We start from the raw sequence: 22581 nt of genomic DNA, 5'->3' as shown, positions 1-22581 counted from the left end.
CTGTCTGTATGTCCAGCCCTATTATTTAAACAAACTGGCACCCTTAGCAGGATTGATATCGATCTGTTGATTTGCCCGCTCAGACAGATTCGATGCTCTGCTCTGTAGCGAAACTTAGCAAAGTTGTTGCTTTCCTTGTGTGGAAGTTCGGACAATAATCTAACGGGCGAGAAATAAATCTTTTCAGTCCAGTCCACGAGATGCACACCAGAGCCGCGGGATCACACAGAAAGCTGGTAGACATTGATTGAGATTCGCGCGAATGATTGAAGCGAGGTCATTTGGAAAGCACGGTGTCATTGCTGGACACGTTAAATGTCAGTTTGAAAAATGAAGCCAGTCTGCGCCTCTCCACACACCAAAGGCATTTTTACGATGTATTTTCGTTACGGGTAAGGGGATGGACAAGAGGGTGGAGAGAGCGGCTCTGGGATTTGCATATTCATTAAGTTGGGAGGGGGGTTGCGCTCTTCGGCTCCGCGCTTTTACTGTATATAGAGCCGGTTCTGCAGCCCTGACCGACAGCCAGAAGCTGCAGATTATACTCCAGCTCCCAACCCATTCCGAGGAGCGGCCACCGATCGCTCCCCACCAGGTTTGTTTACCAGCACCGAGGCCGCCTAACGTTTTGCGTTTAGATGATTATGGAATTTGCAAGTGAGAATTTTTCCATCGCTGGTCATCATTCCAAGGGAAACGAGTATTACATGGGCGCGGGAGCCACCCTGGAGCAGGTTATGGAGAGTATGGAGGGAGGATCTTTCTATAACAAGAATGCATCAAAACGCATCCAAACCTTTATCCATATGGAAAACAGCGAGCACCAGGAACGGATTGGGAAAACACCCGTTCACGAGGATGGTGGGAATGGTAGGTATGAAATCAATATCGCCACTCACGTAACTGTTTCATTTACAGGTTTTTTTTTAAGATGGGGGGGGGGGATTATTGAGCATATGTGTGACATTAATCATCATCCTTGCTTCACGGTTCTGTCGCCAGAACATTTAAATAAATGTTCAATAAAACTTCTTCAACATTAAAGTTTGCTCTTGCCGGCTAGTTATCCCCAAGGCCGTCGGAGTGTATTTCAAATGGAAGCCACTTAAATAATAATGCATTCATTCGAAAAGGAAAGAAAAAGTCCTTTCCCTGAATTGCTTGCTGCCTCCGCTGCTAACTTGTGTACACCATCAGTAAAACCATAAATAACAAACAGGAAGAGCTATCTGCGACGAAACCAGTTGCTTGTTGCTCAGTGCGGAGGCGGTGTTACCATAACAAACCATTTATCAATCATGTTTCAATAATCAATTGCACAGTCAATGGACTTTCGCAAACCCTCTCACACGCACGGCTGCACATGAAACAAAATGTAAACAGCATTTATCTTTGCTTCTTTTAGATTCCAGAGAGATCTTTTCCATTTATGACATGTTGACTTCTCCCGGGTCTGGGGGAAGAAACGCAATTCATAAATGGATATTTGTTAAACACGAAAGCGGTCTAAATTGCCAATCCCTCCGCTAAACAGCGATTAGGTTCTGTCCAATTCAGCATCTTTGGTTGTTTCGGGGTCACCACTTATTTTATTGGAGCGGTTGGGAGGGGGGGGGGAGATTTCGGATCTGTGTATCTCTCAAACAGTCCTGAACAATTTCAGATCTGACCTTTGATGGTGGTTTAATATAACGGTGGAATTTCGATACTGTATAAAGTTGCATTTCGGACAGAGTTGGCGGGAGGTGGGGGGATGTTTGCGGCTCAGTCAAAAGACCATTCACACTCCTACCACAAAACAAACATTTACAATATCGATCACATTAATAATATTTAAACCCCAGAAGGAGACGGCACAGCTCTCTCCCCGGCTGTGTTAAGCCACGATCTAGCTGCTTTACCGGTACCCCAGTGGCCTGCAGTAATAAATCAGGAAAAAATCCACCCCCAATTCTACCGTGGCGATCTGTAAATTTGAGCTCGGGGTTTTGACCAAAAAGCCTGGTCACCAAAATTCTGTAAGAGTGACAATGAACTTGCCTGTTCGCAATGAAAAACCTCCCAATTGGCTCATTAATGACCTGAAGATAGGGAACCTGGCCTGGCCGATGCGTGTGGCTCCAGCATCACGTCAATGTGGATGCCATTGAACTGGCCTAGCAAGCCACAACGCCACGAAAGTTGTATCAAAGAACTGGCATGTTTCAAGACAAAGCTCGCCACCAGAGCCCTGACTGGGTAACTAGGAAAGGGCCAGAAATATCCGCTTTGCCGGTGACACCTACACTGAGAGTTATTTGAAATATATATTCAGTAATTTAGGAGTTTCAATGTTGGGCTCTGCTATGTCCCAAAAATAAATAGTTGCTGATGTCAGAAAGCAATCTGTTCTGGATTACCTCTGATCAGTGCAAATATGAAGGCTCTTCAAAGAGAATTGTTTTAGAATATGATTCATCTACAGGTTGAACGCCATGTGCATTTTGGAAGAAACGGCTGGCCGGTTACTGCTTTATTTCAAAACGAAAGGATAAGGTTAACATTTGATAGGAAAACGCCGAATCTTTGATTTATGATGGCTCCCTTTACTTTTATAAGTGTTGATATCACTGACCAATATCTCAACCCCTTCAATCTCTGTCTTCGAATCGCTTGGGTGGATTTTGAAAGGAATTCCTTGCGAGGAGAAATTCACAAATCCCGACCAAATTAATCGCCACCCTCCCCTCCCCTCCCAAATACGGTAAACCTCCTAAAAATGTACACTCTTGAGTTGTGTTTTTTTTTAGAAAGTGAACTCCAATCTTGTGTTTCACCTGAGATTCTTTGCAAGGAGATGTTCAGAAAGCGGCGACCGCCAGTGCTGAACACACACACCAACACACAATAAGGAATTCCACTTCAAGTTACTTTGAAACGAAATTGGAGAAATCAATCTGTTAGACATTTTAACAAAAATGCAAACGATGAAACTGGTTAAAGGCCATAAAGAGTTGGTCCTCCACGCGTCTGTGCACAAAATAACACAGTCGAACAAAACATTTTGGCTGCATGCAAGATCAAATGGTATAAACGTTTTGTAAAAGTTAATGGTAAATTGATAAAAGTGTGCAAAAGAATAAACAGGAGTTTAAGAGTCTAAAACTACAAGCTTTATGTTGCTAAATATGGTTAATTGAAGTGTGCAAAACAATAAACAGGAGTTTAAGAGCCTAAAACTACAAGCTTTGTTTTGCTACATATGGTTAATTGATGTGTGTGTGGGGGGGGTGGGGAAGATTTGCAAACTTGTGTTGTGAAATCGACAAATTCCGTCCTTTAAAGCAAACCTTTATTTAACTGTTGCGCCTTTTGAGGAGAATCGGGAGCATCGAATTGTTAAAATGTCAATTGTTTCCATAGTTCCATTCGACAAGCAAATATATAAAATGTTATTAAATTATTTCCCCAGTTATCCGCACTGGTCAGATCTAATGACTAATGTAGTTTCACCCGTGTATATCACAGTTGATAATAAATCACTGAAATCTCGGGCTCTGGTCTTTGCAATAGGGAATCATTCTGCGGCCTGGCCCGATGCTGTGTGGACATAAATTATTTGTAATAAATGCGTTGACAAAGTTCAAAACAGACACCAGTTTTATTCGATGTTTTATTTTAATTTTCTGATCCCATGATTCCTCCTGGAAATGTATTCATTCGTGAAAGAGAAATGGGAGCAAACATTTTAGGCAGATCAACGGGAGCTCAGACGTCCCACCGAGAATTCGTCCTCTAGTTTCAGATCAATTGTAAAAATCTGAATGGAATCGGCCACACAACAAATTATTTTTGATTTAGGGGTGCGCCATAAACGCTGGCATTGCCCCACACCGTATGAACGAATAAACAGAAGTACTGTTGGGGAATGTCCTCGAGTTCAACTTTCCGTTGATCAAGCTGCGAGAGAACTCCGGAAAGGTGATGTGAAAGCGATTTCCCTCTAATCGGAGCTGCAGTCACATTGGAAAATACAATTCGACTCAAAAATCTGACCACAGCGCGATTCAAACCCTGAATTAGAGGGTTTGGACTGGCCGAGTCAGTCCGGCCTGAACCCGTGTGGCAAATAATTCATTTGAAACGGGTGTTCCCACCCCCGCCCCGTGAGTAATATTTTGAGTCTGTATTGCATTGCATTTCACAAACAACAAAACGCCCGGACAGCACTCTTGTCTCTGACTTGATTTCAGAATTTATTAACGCATAAAATGGGCACCAGCAATTCCAGCCACGCGTTTGAGACCTGCCCACATAATATTTTTATTTGGGGGAGGGGGGGGAGGGGGGTTAAAATAAAGCACGGATTCCTGCTTTCTTGGGATTCACTTCCCCAGCAACTTGTAACCTTTCCTGTTGGACTCTACAATGAGCCGAAACATTGCGAACAATGGGCTGGAGTTCCAAAGGTTCACCTCCAGTGTGGTGAATATATCGTCACACCTTATCCACGGACTTAGCTGCTATTTCACACAAGTCACAGAAATACCTATGTCATTCTGCGTAAATGATTCCAAAACAAACTTCCCCCCCAAAAAAAATTAATAATAAAAAATAAATAAAACAGGATGCCATGTGGCTCCGGATTAATACAGTAGTTAGTTTCAATTCAACAAAACACCGGCAGAGAAGGTAACCAGCCAATGGTTCCTCTAAAAAGAGTCAAGTTTCCGTGTAACGGTATCCAGAGATAGCGGATTATGTTGTCACTTTTAATAGACCCGCTCTAAAACTTGTAGTGAACACGCAGTGAAAGTAAGGTTTTGATCCAATATGATGTGGTTTCCTTCCCTTTGAGAATCGTTCATGATCAACCATTTTTCTATAACTTCCCCCGCCGCTCCACACACACACACACCGAATAAAAAGCTGACCGTGGGGGGGATGTTATTCAGTTGTTTATTGAGGGAGATAGGGATACTCACCGCTGGTGTTTAGAAACAAAATAACGCGCGAAAGTTAATTAAACAATAAGAGTTTAAAACGCGGCATGGACAGGACAAGAAATGAGAAGATCAATAAGACGGGAAGTGCTTATGCCAGAGACATTACTGTTTACATATCGGCCAGATCTGGTTATGTGCAAGTGAAGATTGACCAAAAACGATGCCACCGTTAAACTGTTTCAAATAACGAGATTCAATGTAATGCACTGTGTACTGATGTGCCGGTGAAGGAGAAAAAAACAATCATCGGTTAAAAAAAAGAGCGCATGATAATAAAATAAAGAAACAAAACGATTCACTTTGCAAAATAAGTTTGGCCTACATTTGTGACAAAAATAGTGATTGCAGGCCTTGGTCAATACAGAAGAGCATTAATCTCTCAAACTACAGGAATCACCAATTTCAGTCACCTCGACCATTTTGCAACCTGATGTCAATATATTTCTTTCCCATTCATCAATATTATTAAGTTGATTTTACGATTTGATTAAATCTTTCAATTGGCATTCATGTCTCCCACTCATTTTCCAGGATGCACAGGAGAATGTTACCTTAATTGTCATTTTCCCCCAGCTCATATTATCTGTATCACCATCAGTCCAAATATCTACAAATTTTGCTTCACCAATAGCCAATTTGTATGTTACTTGTACCTAAAATGTACAATGACAAGAGCTAGCCTACATTTTTGTTGTCATTCATTAAATAACACTGAAAACCCTACTCTCATCATAATTTTTACATATGAAGTAAAAGTGACATCTTATCTTCCTCCGAAATGCCATGGCTTTTGAAACTTTCAGACTTTGGCTATTTCTTCCAGGAACTTAAAGGCAAGCGATCCTAGGGATGGAGAGTTGGGGCCCTATTTTAAGTCTATGCAAGTTCTGCAAGGGTTAATCTCGTGCTTGGTGTCGAGCAGGAGAGGAGGGATGGAACTGTAAACTTTGACCCTTCAGCGAAACGTGGAACCAGTCAGAGTCCTACATCCAAGGTTCAGTTTCTGGTAGCCTGCTGTAGATTTCCCACGATTTCTATTCCTAATTTTATTTCTGATTTACGCATCTGGGGTTTTGCAATCCGCTTTTTTCATGGCCTTTAGTTCATGTCACTGTTTTTCATCGCCTCGCTTAGGTGAACTCCGCACTTCTTTCGTCAGTCTTCACTTCCTTCATATATTCCCATCATGTCACATCAAGGTGGTTAACCAACAAGATTTGTCAAGAAAACCTGTTCAGCCTCTCAGGACAATCATAGCACAGTATAGCAGAGGAGAAGATAATTTAATCTATGGACTTTGCATTGGCTCTTGCACAGATCAATTCCCTCAGTCCACATTTGCCTCTCTCAAGTATGTATTCAATTCCCCTTTCAAGGCGATTATTGAAGCTGTGTCCTTTACTTTATCAAGCAATTCATAACCAGTTGAATACATTTTTCCATCTGTTGCCCCCATTTTTCTTGTTGAACACTTTAAATGAAATGAAATGAAAATCGCTTATTGTCACAAGTAGGCTTCAAATGAAGTTACTGTGAAAAGCCCCTAGTCGTCACATTCCGGCGCCTGTTCGGGTACCCCCTTGGTTAGTGACCCTTCAGCCATTAGCAAATGTCTCTCATTGAATTACTCCCTCTAAACCACAATGCTTTTAAATACCTCTGTCAAATCTCTCCTGACCCTGTTCTGCTAGGATAACTCATTTTTCTCCCAGACTATCCATGTAACTGTAATTCCTCATCCCTGGAACCATTGTTGTAAATCTTTTTATCCCCTCTCCACATTTCCTGAAGTTTGGTGCCCCAAATTGGACACAGTGATCTCGCCGTGGGCCAATCTCGTGTTATATACAAGCTCGCCTAATTTCCTAGCTTTTGTTCTCTGTGCCTCGATTTATTAAGTCTACAATCCTGCAGGATTAATTTACTGTTTTATTAACCTGCCCTGCCACCTCAAAGATATGAGCACAAAATGCTTCCACATCTCTCTATTCTTTACAATCCTTTATAATTTTACCATTTAACTTGAAGCATCTCTCATCATTCTTCCTTTTTTTTAGAATATCCAGTTATTTCTTTTCCAATTAAAGGGGAATTTAGCATGGCCAATCCACCTACACTGCACATCTTTGGGTTTCATAGAATTTACAGTGCAGAAGGAGGCCATTCGGCCCATTGAGTCTGCACCGGCTCTTGGAAAGAGCATCCTACTCAAGGTCAACACCTCCACCCTATCCCCATAACCCAGTAACCCCACCCAACACTATGGGCAATTATGGACCCCACCTAACCTGCACATCTTTGGACTGTGGGAGGAAACCGGAGCCCCCGGAGGAAACCCACGCACACACGGGGAGGATGTGCAGACTCTCCACAGACAGTGACCCAAGCCGGAATCGAACCTGGGACCCTGGAGCTGTGAAGCAATTGTGAAGCTACCATGCTGAGGTGAGACCCACGCAGGCACGGGGAGAATGTGCAAAATCCACACGGACAGGGATCCGGAGCCGGGATCGAACCTGGGTCCTCAGCGCCGTGACTCATCAAGGGGCTGGTTTAGCACACTGGGCTAAATCGCTGGCTTTGAAAGCAGACCAAGGCAGGCCAGCAGCATGGTTCAATTCCCGTACCAGCCTCCCCGAACAGGCGCCGGAATGTGGCGACTAGGGGCTTTTCACAGTAACTTCATTTGAAGCCTACTTGTGACAATAAGCAATTTACATTACATTAACATTACATTCTTTCTATCAACATGACTCACTTCACACCTTTCTGCATTGCATTCCATCTGCCATATGCCCATCCATTCTGCCAACCTGCCTACACCATCTTGAAGTCTATTGCTAAGTCCCTCACTGTTTGCTACCCTTCTACATTGTGTACCATTTATATCATCACAAATTTTAAAATGTTGTTATCCTAGGTCTAAGAGATTAATATATATCAAGAACAGCAGAGGTCCTAAAACTAAGGAACCCATGCTGCTTATGAGGAGCTTCAACCACCAAATTTGCATATCGCAAGTTCAGGTGCAGGGTCCTGCAAGATTGTTTATCCCACACACAAATTCGTATTTTTTTCAATGCCATGGTGGGACGGGACATTCCATGTAAAAGAGTGAATTGACTCAATTAACTCTTTTCGTCCACTGACCTTTGTTTTGCTCAGTTCCTTTAAATAGCGTCGATGTCATATTTAAATTGACCTCTGACGCCTCAAAAACTCTCCAAAAATGACGGTCGACTTATACGTTGAGTATAAAATTGAACTGCTGTCGTGGGTGTGGGTGGTCGCCGTCTTTATCATTTGCCATGCTCTGCACATCTTTGCAACACCTACTTGACCCCTTGCACCCGGTTATACTGGTAAGTCAAACATCCATTCGTGGGGTGCGAAATTGAGACTGATGTCGAAAGCTATGTTGTTCTAAAACTATCTTGTGGCTGAAAAGGGTATTTTGAGCATATGAAAAAGAAATTTGGGGGGCCAAAGAAATAGAGCCATCATATACATCTCATATGCCATGATCTAGGGTATTTGCTCATTCTTTAACCAAATGCTTCTGTTTATGATTCTGCTTATGTATGCAGCGTATTTTGCATACTTAACATCAGGAGTTTTGAACATCTTTCTTTTGAAAGTTCTGTTATTTGTTAGTAAGTTACTGGAACTCATGATTGGCAGATCTCACATGTGGATTGCTCCCTGTATCAAATGTCTGGTTATTTCCTTTGCCATCCAGTCAATTATGCTGTTCCAAAGTCCATGGGTCAGGCTGTGTGTACCGACCTATCAAGACCCATTGAAAACTACTGCAACATGAAGGTGTCGCCACCGAAAGGGCTGGAAGAGAAATCCATCATGGAACAAACCGCCGACAAGAGCGACTCTAATGTCTCCAGCACAAAGAAGCGGAGAAATCGGACAACATTCACGAGTTTACAATTGGAGGAACTGGAGAAGGTTTTCCAGAAAACTCACTATCCAGATGTGTATGCCAGGGAACAGCTGGCTCTACGGACAGAGCTCACTGAGGCCAGAGTGCAGGTACACAATTGGATTATTCAGTTTGTTACTCATGTAAAAAATATATAAAACCATTTTTTTAATGTGTATTTGGTAATGTTGTTAACTGCTGTAAGTTAATATAGTTATAGTTACAAGTCACACATATCAGAAAACGCTAGGGTTGGTGCATTCTGCAGTATGTTCACTTTTAGCAGTGTGATATGCATTAATTATCAAACACATTGCTAGGCTGAAAACTTAATTTTACAAGTGTACAAACTCATTCCTTCTGAGGTTCATTAATGTTGGAGATTTTAAAAAATGATTTTACTTTTCCTGCCTGTCTTTTTTAATCTCTCTATGTACATGATTTAAGTTTAATTTCTCCCCCCAGCTTTATATTTTCCGGTTTAGACTCAGTGTGGGTTAGTAAGTATCCTTTGGTATGATTGGTTGAAGAGTTTCAGTGTTTCTTGCATTGCTCACAGATGTTATAGATCCTTAGATGTTGGATCAGGCGTGACTCACCACAAAAAAACAACAAAACTTTCTTTGCTACTGACCACAATAATGCAGGCTATGGAGTAAGTGTATCTAACATGAGCCAGACTGGTCTCTGCACCTTCAGATCCAAAGTAGTTTGCCCACAAATTTGCTGTAAGTGCAAACTGATAAAGGTGCACCAAGGGAAATAAGGCTATTGGGGACCTGAGTGAAAAAGGCTTCTGCCTAACCAATAGGATTGGGAAATAACCAGATAAAAGACAGAGAAGGAGGATGAATGCAATATCAAGACAGAGAAAAAGAGAGCAATATCGACACAAAAATAAAGATTTTCATTTATATCAGTTTTCACAACCACTGGACATCTTAAAGAACCTTGCAGCCAATGAACTGAAGTTACTCTTGTAATTGAGGAAATGCAGAAGCCAATTTACACACAGCAAACTGCCACAAACAGTAATGTGATAATGACTAAATTGTCTTTTTACGATGTTGATTGAGGGATAAATATTGGCCAGGACACTGTGGATAACTTATCTGCTCATCTTAAAGTTGTGCCATTGGGGTCTTTTACCTTCACCCAAACAGCAGAGGGGAGATTCAGTTTAACATTTAATCTGAAAGGCAGAATCTCTGACAATGTCCTGCTCCCTCAATACTGCACTGGAGTGTCAGCCTTGAGTTTTGAACTCAAGCTCCAGGAGCGAGACCTGGCAGCTCACGACTCAGACATAAGACCAATTGAACCATGGCTGAAATGTTAAAATTTCAAATTTCGTGTTTGTAAAATTTCTCGGAAAAATTTAAAACATGGAGGGATTCTGCACATCATATGCTAATTTTCAGTGCCAGAGGAGTTGATTGGTGGTAATGAACAATTGTTGTGGTTAAAAGATTTCTGACACCACTAATTATTGTCCCTAAATATTTGTGGCATGCTTAATTTCTATCTCCTGCACAAACGCAGCAACGTCAATGTCTGTCAATGATGAGATTGACAGCGAAATGCCACTTATGCAAAACTAATGGTAGAATTGCGCAACACGGATAGCAGTTATTGGACGTTGGGAGTTGACTACAGATCAGCCCCTTAACTGAAGATACTGTTTATGCAATAATATTGGAAAGGGCCATTAGTCTCAAAGTTATTTTGACAACAATTATATTGGAATTAAAGAAGCAAAAGTTGAAAAATAAACTGCTAGTAACACCATTATTTTAAATTCTGCTAGTTGCTGTGCATTTTTATTGAATGTTATCTCATAATGAACGTTAGCTATACCTCATACTAACATGTAAAACATACCTGTGTTTTTGAGTGACAATGCAAATAAACCCTGGGTGAGATTTAATGGCCGTGGAACCGCTGATTAAATAGAGGGAGAGACCAAAATCAGGATCCACGCTGGGCGCAAATTAGTTCGTAATCTAAGCGGCCCTCTCCTGGTGATGGATTCTGGATCCCGACCAAATGTGGCAAGACACCAATTGAGATCAATGCCCATCTCATTAGGTGAAAGTCCAATCTAATGGCCTCTAGGGAACTGACTGGCTCCCCAGCGAGAGGTCACTTGGGCACCATTTAGCACTGGTCCACACAAATGTGTCCAGATGTAATGGCACCTGGGATGGTCTAGCAGGCCATTGGAGACTCTTGGGTGGTCAGGGCAAGTTAGCACCCTAGCTCTGCCTCTGCCACTCAAATATCTTAGCACTGTCACCCTGGCACTGCCAAGGTGCCCAGGTTGCACTCCAGGATGCCAGGCTCACAGTGCCAGGGTGCCCAGTTGACACTGCCAGGGTGGCACTGCCAAGGGCCGGGGCCTGAACGGGACCATGCCCATAAAAGGGGGGCTATGACGGGTAGGGGGCTGAAGGGTGGGTATGAAGGGGCCTCCTAAAGGTTGGGGATGAAGGGTGGTGTCCTGAAAGGAGGGAGCAAAAGGAGGGGTGGGGAGGCCAGAAAAGGGCAGCCCTCAGCGACCCCAAAGTGAGGTGTCCTCACTTGGTTGGTGTGGAGTAATGCCCATGTGTGTGGGGTTGACATTGCTAGTAGCTGAGAGGTATGGGGGACCTTCAAGGTCACTTAGAGATCGAGGCATCCTTTCAAAATGGCGGCCCAATCTCTGAGGAGCTGGTCTCAGAAGAGTTCTGATCCCCATTGCCGGAAACGGGGTGGGATGCAGCTGGTATATCGCGCCTTAAGTGTGGGTAAATACCGGTGGACCTCACTGAAAAAGCCTATGAGCAACACTGCGCCAAACCCACCCTACGTGACACTTAGAAATGCTTCTGCTAAATCACGCCACTTATTCCTCATTTCAACATGCACCATCAAATGATTTTTGGCTTTAAAACATGATGCAGAAACATGCATTTATTTTTTTAAATTCAAAATCTCCCCAGATCTTATGAGTAAACTATATTGTGGTTAACCGAGAAATATGATTATTATCTCTACTCCTAAGATTAAACATAGTTTTGGTTAAGTGTTTGTTATCACTTGGGTGTGCTTGCAAATCCTCTTGAGATTTTTAAATGTAAAATTATTTGTATTTGGTTATCAAAATCACACACAGCAAGCACTGGAAATTGATGGGACGTTTTGTAGGAAGCCATCTGATGGAGTATTACTTTCCCCAGCCATAACTCATTCAAGATTTTGTCATTGTGAGCTATTAAGCTGTACTCCTGGGCATAGATTTCACTGTAGAAGTTATTGACTGCTGTCAACATAGTGCATGTGGTGTAATAACCGTAGGGTAAGTAATTACTACAAGAGCTGAAATATAATAGCTAATATGACACAGGCTTGCCGATTTCAGCTTTGAAAGCTCCAATTTTCATTTAAATGGAATCGACTGGGGAAGTTACAAAGTTTGGTTCCTGTAAGAATTCTGGTTAAAACCATGCTTAAAATCTCTGAATTGCTTAATTAATAGACCCTAATTAATCCACTTGTAAAGTGACTTCAAAAAAGAAGGCAGTTTTGCAAATCTTCCTGTCATATGGAAGAATGTTAGAAATTAACTCTCCTTCCTTTGTTTCAATAAACAGCAAAATGAAAGATTAGATTTTAAAAATAAAGGTTGGGTTGCTTTTTGTTACAGATTGTCACACAGCCTTGGGGTTCTGCTGACTTGATATTATCATGAGTGCTGGTCTTCTTTATACCATATGAGCTCCTTAAGAATATTACAGTTTTTCTAGATGTGTCAATTTCTATTTATTATCAGCCAAAAGTGGCTTCGAAAAAGAGAAAAGACTTGCTTTTATACAGTGCCTTTCATGATTGTCGGACACCTTCAACCACCTTACAGTCAATTAACTTCTTTTGAAGGGTAACGCAGGAAATGGGGTGGCCCAATTACACAGCAAGAGCCCACAGAGAGCAATGTGACAGTGACCGATAATCTATTTTTGTGATGTTGATTGGGGAATAAATATCGGCCAGGAATCTGGGGATAAATCTGGTCTTCAAAATAGTGCCTTTTCTATCCGCTTGAAAGGGCAGAAGGGGCCCTGGGTTACCATCTCATCAGAAAACCAAAGTGTCCTTGATCTTGAGGTGAAAGTGAAACATTAAAGTGCATACCAGCATGGCAACAATAACCCAACATTCCTTCTGTTGCCTCCCAGCTCCCTTACTTTTAGCGATTTCCAAGTTACCTGTTTCCATCAAGTTGTCGAGGTTATTCATGAAGGCCCTGCCTTCGCAAACTTGCCCCTCGCCTGAGGTGTGGTGATCTTCAGGTTAAATCACCACCAGTCAGCTCGTCTCAAAGGGGAAAGTGGTTGCCTGGGACTATGGCGACTTTACATTTACCTTCTTCATAAAATCAAGGATCAACTACATAAGCCCGATAAAATGATCAATGCCTTTATTTTCCTTGATTTGAACAGCCAGGTTGTGATTATTCATGAGCCTCTGCTACATTAAGCCAGCGGGCTGGATGTTGCAAATTGTGTGCACTCTTCAACAACAGAAAAGACGTAAAGGAGATAATTGGTGTTTTCAACATGTCATGCTGAGGAGAGAATGCCAAGAGTTTCACAACAGCCTCAGCACTGATCCTGCTTCCCATTTCTCCCTAAACCTGTTTCTAATTATCTTCAAAACCCTGTGCCTTGACTGCACTAAATGTGGAATATTATCAGGTCCTTTCTGTGAGTGGCTTGACAATCTCATCAATAAATGACTTCCTATTGCTTTCCAAGTACCAGAGTTAGTTGATTTATTAGTACCAAAGGCCCTGCCTATATCATTATAGGTTCACACAATCTGATAAGCATCTAGCCTATTACGTCAAATACCTTAAACAAAAATCTGTGGGCCTTTCTTTTTGTTTTAGTTTTCAAAGCCTTTTTCAGTTCAACTCATTTTATTTTGCTATTTTCTAACTTACTTCTGGCATTTACTGTCAGAATAAGCGGAGCTTGGTGTCAGAGTCTATGTTCAAAGAATTGGAGAATGAGGGTGCAGTTGTAAATTCTTGCTTAAACTGAGAACTGATGTTGATCTCTGATGACCATGGAGGTCACTTTCATGCTGATGCTTGTTTAGTTTGGATTACGGCAAACTGTTGCATTTGATTGTGGCGCAGTAATGGTGTCCCTAGCTTTGGGTCAGCTGCTCAAATTTCCAGTCCCACTTCAGAACTTGAGGGCAATAGAAGGCTTGTAGATGATGTGGCCAAACAGGTTAGTCATCAGTCTGTAAATCCTTCCAATGTGTTCTTTGTTCTTTAGAGGGATACGGCACTAAGAAGTGCTGAGGGTTTTGGCTAAGGGTGGTATCATGACCGGTACAGGCTTGGAAGGCCAAAGGGCCTGTTCCTGTGCTGTATTGTTCTCTGTTCTTTGTTCTTTGTTTGACGCTAAATCAGTGCAATACTTTGGTACTTTACCAAAGTACCTCTGTAGTACTTTGCCAAGTATAATTGTGAACCAATCCTTTGAAGGTCCATGGTCCCTAGTGCCTTCTTAGGGCATGGTACCCAGAGGAGAGGAAGTGCTTACGATTGATCCTTATTTTCCTTTATAGTAGACCAGGATTACAATCCTTTTTCATAGGCCCTCAAGCTCATTACTGGGATGAGAGAGATGTTTAGTAGGGTAAACATGTGGAGCTGACTTTTGAATACTTGTCTTCCAAATCCATTCTTTTTATTTTATAAACAAACTTTATTCAAACAAAAGAAAGGAAACAATATTTAAACTCTTACTTCAGTTCTTACACTAACAAATTACATGCAGTTTCTTAACTTTAACACACTAGTTCCCATTACACAACTTGAACATGCAGCTCTTGTTCCACTTACACAAACAGATAAAGGCAATACTTTTCAAAGCACTTTTCTCCTGTTGGGACATTTGTTCGTAAACTTTTTTCAAAGTCTGCCTTTGTGGCAACTTTCATGACCTCGCTGGTCGATTTTCACAGCCTTCTCCCTGTAACTGTTCAAGACAGCATTTGCTGTCTCCCTCTCTATCTAAGCTCTGGTCACCCCCTCAAACAAATGTTTTGCAAATCCATTCTAAACAAATATTGATATATTAATGTGTGTGTATATAATGTAGCCTTGCGCTTCCTTAAAAAACATTGCAGTTATATAGCACCTTTCTCACCTCGGGATTTCCAAAGCAACTTTTTTCTTTATTTTCTCATGGAAAGACCAGCGTTTGTTGTCCGACATCTCTAATTGCCCTGCCACCCAGAGTCAACCACAGTACATGGGTTTGGAGTCGGGGATTTCTTTCCCGAAACAATGTTAGTGAACGAGAAAGGTTCTTATGATATCTGGGTCACCATTACTGAGACACGCTTTATATTCCAGATTAAGTCCACCAGCTGTCATGGCAGGATTTGAACCCATGTCACAAAAGCATTATCCTGGGCTTCTGGATCACCAGCCCAGTGGCATTAACATGACATAATTCCACCAGCTCTCTATATAGCCAAAGAGATACTTTTGAAGTGTAGTAATTGTTGTAAAATAGGAAACTTGACAGCCAATTATCATGCAGCAAGCTCCTACAGACAGTGCAAACAGCGCATTCAACAAATGGCACCAGTACCTCTGGCAGCATGGCACTCTCTCAGTATGGCACTGGAAGACCTGGAGTGAAACCTAAACTCCGAAGCTTTTAACTCACTGAGTCACAGCTGACACCTTAACCAAGTCAATGAGCTATCCAGCTGGGATTCTACATTGCGGGTCCACCCCGCTCCTGCTGCTGGCGAGGACAGAAGGATTGGCATGCCGTGCGTTGGCGGTGGGACTTTCTCCTCCCACTGCCTGTCAATGGGATTACCCATTGAAGCCACCCCACGCCGGCAGGAAACCTGTGGGTGAGGGGTGCACAGGACCAGAGAAACCCGCCGCCAGCGAATGGCTGTAGAATTCCAGCCATAGATTTTTTGAACAAGGATAGATTGGGAAATAAATTTGCCTTGAGCTCAAACGGAAAATGGACAATAGCAAATAGACAGCCTGTTTAACACTGCCTAAGATCACAGGAAATATGAGGAGGACTAGACCGTTTGGCCGCTCAAGCCTTTGCCACCATTCAACAAGATCATGGCTGATCTGATCGAGAACTTAAGCCCACTTTCCTGCCCACCTCCCACAAAATACTTGACCCCCCCCCCCCCCCTTGTGAATCAAAGATCTGCCAATTTGCTGTTGTTCATTTGACGCTACTGGTCAGGGTGAATTTTTATTCCATTGTGCCTGTAAAGCAGAAATGTTCAAAATGGTGTCTGTGAAATTGTGAGATTTCGTATTTACTCATTAACAAATGTTTGCTCTTGAAATATATTCACGAAAATGTTCTGTACAATGTTGACTAGTTTTTTGTTGGCAAGTCTTTCTAGAGTTAAGGCAGGGAACACTGGGATCTTGTGAATATTTGAAGGGATTCCTTGGGCTTGCTCCAATATCTTCACGGGAACTACCACAGAGGAAAGTTTTAAAATACCCATTTGTAAAGGTTTCAGAAGATATTCCTGGTTGGAAGTCATACCAAATGAAGGAGCTTCACTTCTGCCAGCCAGCAATACCCCAGCATTAATCAGCAGCCTGTCAGCCTCTGCAGTGTGGGAAATTAGAACAACAGTCTTTTATTTCTTTGCAGGTTTGGTTTCAAAATAGAAGAGCAAAATGGAGAAAGAGGGAACGTTATGGACAGCTACAACAAGCTCGAAACCACTTTGCAACCTCCTATGATGTCTCTCTTTTACCACGAACAGAGACCTATTCACAGGTAGATCGAACATGGCATAAAGGGTAATGTTATGCTGTAAATTGACAGGTAGTCTGCCCACTTTTTAAAAAAATCACAAATAGGTCCTTTCAATGGCCTCAGTGATGTCTAAAAGTAAAAATGTTTGATTTAAGTGCATGCATTTAGCAGATATGGTAGCTAAAGCTTCCTTTGGAGTCATGAAACACAAATATAGGAACACCGCCAGCTATTGCTGAACTTCAATGGATTTTGGATCAGCTTCATGGACACAGATAATATTATCTGACAAATATTTCTTATTATAGTAATATAATTCACCAGTCCCATCTGCATTTGAATTATATCAATATATATGTATGAATCAAATTGAACACACTAACAACATTAACATAACAAACACTTTGATCTTTGAGTAGCAGATTTATTTTGACTTTGGATACGCAAAGTTCAAACTGGAGAAGACTCCCGTCCTCTGCTGATAACTTCAAAATATTTAAGATGAAGAAAGCTCTTGACCTTTGTCCTGCGATTTATCTGATCTTGAAGAGGCTAACAAGAACATCTTTCACATTGCCTACAGGGCTAAAATACATCTCTGTTTACTGCATGATGTGCACAATGATAGTCTCCTGGATTCCTGCAAACTTTGAAGACATCTCGCATTTATGTCAGTTTAATGCAGTCAAAAATGCCCCGTAAATGAGCCCCAAACTTATAAAAATAAAACCATTTTCTGATTAAAAGCTCATTCTGTTTTCATCTTGGTTTCTCCCTTCCTTCCTCAGATGGATAGAATACTTTTATGCATTTTCCCTGTCTCTTTCTCACTGTCCCAACATAGACATGGCAAGCTGAATACTTTCCTCCTGTACTCGGATCACCCGTCTCACTACCCATTTCTCTCTTTCCATTTCCCCTTGCATCATTTCCCTGAATTCAGCATTCTCGGATTTTCAGGATGTTTGATGTGCTGGGCTCAATTTTCCACCCAGAGTGGATGGGTAGAAAATCTAATAGGGCCATTAAAAGCCATCCCAGAAGTAGCCTAAAAAAATTCAGTTTGTAAATCGGCAAAGAACATATGACATATGTTGTTTGTACAGTATTCAGTTAAATGACAACACAGGATTTTAGTATTCTCCTTAGTTTTTGTGATATTTTCTCTCCAACCTCTGTGGTTTAACTGCAGTTTATATATTTTCCTTCCTTCCTATTAATACAACTTGTGAATGTTTTGTGGCCGTGAGGGTCTGTTCTATTTGCTTTTCTCCTTTACTCTCTGAAAGTTTTTGAAACTATTACCATTGTCATCACATAATTTCACAGCATCTATAATGTTTACTATCATTCTTAGGGTGTCTTTATCTCACACACAATTCCTGTTCTCTCCCAATCTGTGTGAACAGTACCTGTCTCTCTTTAAATGCTCAGCTTCTATCTCGTTCTTAATATGTTTTTAAAATCTGGAATTTTTAAAACTGCAATAAAATTGACCGGAACACCCGAGTCGTTCTTTGGGGAGTCAAACCTGCTGCCCTTACCCAATTTAATCAAACACCTATGTGCTTGACTTTTCAATGCCCTCTGAAGTAGCTGAGCATGCCATACAGTTGGGACATCGAGCTCTGGGCAATAAATACCACTAATTGCCGATGATACCCACTTTCCAATAATTATTTCTTTAAGAATGGAATAGTGGAAGTGGGAAGCACATGTAATAACCCACAGGGGCCCTAATGGGTGGGAATGCTTGTCTTTCCCATACTCTTGTCAGAGTATGAGCTCACCCACTGGGGGAGGGGGGGTATCTCAATTAACCCCTGTATATAAGGTCGGCAGTAAGGCACCGACAAACAGAGAGGAACCCAGGAGGGATCTACCGGGTAGCGTGCATATTGTTTGTGTAAATAAAACTTTGTTTCTTTTTACTGGGTTAGGACTCCCTGTTTCCTTATTAAACTACAGCAAGAAAAATCTTTGCTTCCGGGGGCAATCATTTGTTTCTGAATTGCAAACCATTTAGCCTCTTTATTAATTCCACTCAGCCTGTCTGGTTCTGGTAGAGCTTCCCCAACGCTTTCACCCCCTCGAGGTTCAGACACCCCAACTGTGCGGAATTGGAATCCGGCACCTACTTAAACAATGCACATGCCCTGACCCAGGAATTCTGGATGGGTTCAACACGAAACCAATTGGCAGGCACAAGTTCGTCTAGCCCAGCCGTCCCCATGGAATTTCAGGATTCAGACGCTTTCTTCGAAAGATACACCATAAAACATCGGCAACTCTTGTAGTCCTATAATTAACTTCTGCTCTTGAATTATGTTCTGCTATCTCAGGCCAGTTCCAATAGCAACTGGCATAATACAAGAGAAAAACACATTTCCTTTTCAGACCACTTTAGTTTTAGTTACCTGGCAATGTAAAGAAAAGCCCCGCATCTGAACAATTAGGACATTTAGTAACAAAAATCAAATTTTAAATTCTTATCTGTTACAACAAGGAGTTCACTATATTCTAAAAGTTGTTTATGGAAGTCAATAAGAGCTTTCAAATCTGAACCATTTCTCCCTTACAAAGCATTATCTGGGAAAAGAACACAGGAATTTTTTGTGCTTAATTTTGCCCTCAAGGGCTAGGATGAAAGGACTTGTACTGTAAAATGTTCAATAATAACACTGAAGAAACAAAATGGTTGTGAAGCTTTACTGGGCTTCCAGCAGCTGCAGAACAGTGGGTCTGAATAGAAAATGGATACATTCATGCTCTTGTCTCTTTGTTCTCCCCAGCTGCAAAACAATTTGTGGGCCGCGAATAGCTCCACTGGCTCAGCAGTTTCGTCGTGCGTGCTACCACGTGAATCGTCCCCCTGTATGTCACCGTACCCTCACTCGCACAGAAATGGCAGCGCCTACATGGGCATCTCAAATCACCAAAGCCAGTTCAACCAAGTCGCTCTGAACAACCTCTTCAATGACTCTGTACTTTCTGGCTCCTCTGATGGACATGCCTTCGAGCCAAGGCCAGAATGTGAACGAAGATCATCGAGTATTGCCGTGCTTCGGATGAAAGCCAAGGAACACACTGCTAATATCTCATGGGCGATGTGATGGAAGTTTAGTGAAAACAGAAGACAAACCATTAATGAACATGCCTGGGCTGATCTGTACCCGGAAAACAATAATAAGCTGCTATGTCTTTCACAAAGGAGTAGGATCAGCGACAGCAATGCACAGGTTGTTTTATTCTAAGCACTCTTGATACTGATAGAGGAGGTCGTGTCAAAAGCTGAACCAATTGAACAAAAAAACTGTGTATAGGTGTTTAAAGATTGTAGTGTATACATTAAATCACCGAATTTTACAATGCAACAGGATACCATTTTGCCCATTGTAACCGTGCTAACCTCTTCATCAGCCCCATTCCTCTGCCATTAGTTTACATCATCTTGGTTCTCCCTTTTCAAATATTTACCCATGCACACTGATTGCACCATTGATTCTCCTAGCAACCCTCTGCGTTAAAGAAAATTACAAATACTTTTTATATTCTTGTTGATATTCTTAACTGCTCTTTAGGTGCTTATTAATTGATAGGTGAAAATAATTTTCCCAATTTATATCAGCAAACCTCTCATAATCTTAAACACCTCCATGAGACCTCCTGTTGATATTTCCTCGAATGAAAACAAGGAACTTTTTCATAACTATAGCATCTCATTTATGGTATTCTCTGAATGTACTCTTTCTTTAACATTCTGCTGAAAGGCAAGTGGCCCAAATTGAATACAATATTCAAGTGATGCTGGAAGCATTGGTTTGTGCATTTTGTTAGCATTATTTCTTTGCTTTTGCAGAATATCTTTTTTTTTCACAGTCCTGCAGTCCCTGAGCCCTCCTCACATTCCACGATAGTTTTTTTGTTATCTGCACATTTTGATACTAAACCCAAGCTCAGCTCACTTTTATTTAGAGAGTAGGTGGATGGGACAGGTAGAGAGGGAGAAAGAGGTATTCAACACTGACCTAAGAGAATGCCTTTTACATCTTCCAAACCAAAGTATATCTATTACCTCTAACTCTGGCTCAGCATGGGTGATGGGGTTGTGGGGGGTGGGGGGCGGAGAGGAGACAGGGGTGGGGGTGGGGGGTGGGCGTTGTAGAAAGTGGCAAGCTCAGAAATATGGGGCATGTGGCGGTTCAAATTTAAGGTCACTGTTGTAGACTCTGTTTTTTAACCCCTTCCCCCTGATCCTGACGTGAGGCCGACTGGTCTATATACTGGGTCTGATTTCTCTCTTCTTTTGAAAAGTCCTGTGGCACGATGTTTATATCGATGGATGTTTGAAAGGTTGTGGTCAGAGCCTCTGTTATTTTCTCTCTGACTTTCTTCGGCATTATAGGATTCAAGCCTTTTAATGTATTTTCAACTTTGATTTTCATTATCATTTCCTTTTTTATGATTACTGTTGCTCATTGTTTCACTTTGCTCCCATGGTGATTCACTTCCAGCACGACAACGCTCATTTAATATTTCTGCCATTCATTTGGCCTCTGTACATGAAAACGTCCCGTTTCATCTTTGATCAGTTCAGACTTTTCGTCATTATTTTAGTTAACCTGCTTGAAATATGCTCTCCTCCTTCCCTTATGCTACGTCCCAGCCTTTCGTCATCATAGTCAGGAATTTTCCAGACAGGACCCTTCATGGGTGGGAAAGAAAATTTGGCGTACCAGCAATAGGCCCATTGACTTTTGGCAGGAATATCCATGGGACCGGAATATCCCGGCACTTAGTTTTGTTTTGCTTCTCCTCTTAGATTTCTGCGTGTTTAAGAATGCAGTCTCTTCTAGAAATGAAACCGGCTTTGCCCCTTTTACTAAGTAAGAGATTGGCCTGTGAACAGTGTTAATGATTGACCAATTAGTCGATGTGTTTAAATTCTGTCGTGTGGTTTATATTAATAATATTGTGTCCTTTCTGATTATATCACAACGGTTTAGCTCAGTTGGCCGGACAGCTGCTTTATGATGCAGAGGGAGGCCAACAGCATGGGTTCAATTCCCGTACCGCCTGAGGTTATTCATGACGGCCCCGCCTTCTCAACCTTGCCCCTCACCTGAGGTGTGGTGATCCTCAAGTTAAATCACCACCAGTCAGCTCTCCCCCTCAAAGAGGAAAACAGTCAATGATCTGGGACAATGTGCAACTTGACTTACTTCTATCACATCAATCTACAATAGCTTTGGGTAGAATGGTAAGCAGACAAGCGGACTTTATAAATTTTGCTACTAAATGAATTTATTACAGGGTTCCAGAAAGTGGTTGCTTGCCATTGTAAGCTTTGGAACTGACGATTCCCAATGCTAATCCCTATTTGGAACATATACCAGTGTTTCTGTGGAAAACACCCATATTCTAACCATCTACAAAATGATTTGGCCGTACCAACAACATAGTAAGTTCCAATAAAGTTGGCTCGACAGTACATAAATGGGTTTAAATTCCCTTCAGTTTAAAGGTTAAGGGTTGATCCAAGTGTTGGAAATGATAAAGGGATTTAACAGGATAAATACAGGGAAACAATTTCCTCCACTGGAGTATCTGAAACAAGGAGCCTTTATCTTAAAGTTAAAGCTGCACTAGCCAGGCGTGAAATCATGATGAATCTTTTCACACAGAGGGCAGTGGAAATCTGCAACTCTCTCGACCAAAGGTTCAGTCAATTGAAATTTCCAAGACTGAGATCGCTCAATACCTTTATCCAAGTAAAACCAGAACATCTGAAGATAAATTAAGTTAAAGTATGGATATAATATTTTTTTATATTCGTTCATGG

At 41.7% G+C, this 22581-nt stretch overlaps 1 protein-coding gene across 1 annotated transcript; it reads left to right on the top strand.

The window, feature by feature from the left end:
- Window positions 1–497: 497 nt before the first annotated feature.
- Window positions 498–20833, top strand: alx1 (ALX homeobox 1). The gene is made up of 4 exons (XM_072485130.1): window positions 498–870; window positions 8725–9029; window positions 16632–16760; window positions 19532–20833. Exons 1-4 carry the CDS (start codon window positions 639–641, stop codon window positions 19850–19852), a joined length of 987 nt encoding a protein of 328 aa, XP_072341231.1. The 5' UTR covers window positions 498–638; the 3' UTR covers window positions 19853–20833.
- Window positions 20834–22581: the final 1748 nt, after the last annotated feature.

The sequence above is a fragment of the Scyliorhinus torazame genome, chromosome 19 (assembly GCF_047496885.1).
Source record: "Scyliorhinus torazame isolate Kashiwa2021f chromosome 19, sScyTor2.1, whole genome shotgun sequence".
Taxonomy (NCBI): Eukaryota; Metazoa; Chordata; class Chondrichthyes; order Carcharhiniformes; family Scyliorhinidae; genus Scyliorhinus; species Scyliorhinus torazame.
The sequence above is the reverse complement of the archived record's forward strand: the minus strand, read 5'-3'. Positions and strand labels throughout refer to the sequence as shown.

Coding starts and splice junctions, on each gene's coding strand:
- alx1 (XM_072485130.1), top strand. CDS start 639: ATGATTATGGAATTTGCAAGTGAGAATTTTTCCATCGCTGGTCATCAT. Junction 9,030..16,631: donor TCACTGAGGCCAGAGTGCAG/GTACACAATTGG, acceptor ATTTCTTTGCAG/GTTTGGTTTCAAAATAGAAG. Junction 16,761..19,531: donor GAACAGAGACCTATTCACAG/GTAGATCGAACA, acceptor TGTTCTCCCCAG/CTGCAAAACAATTTGTGGGC.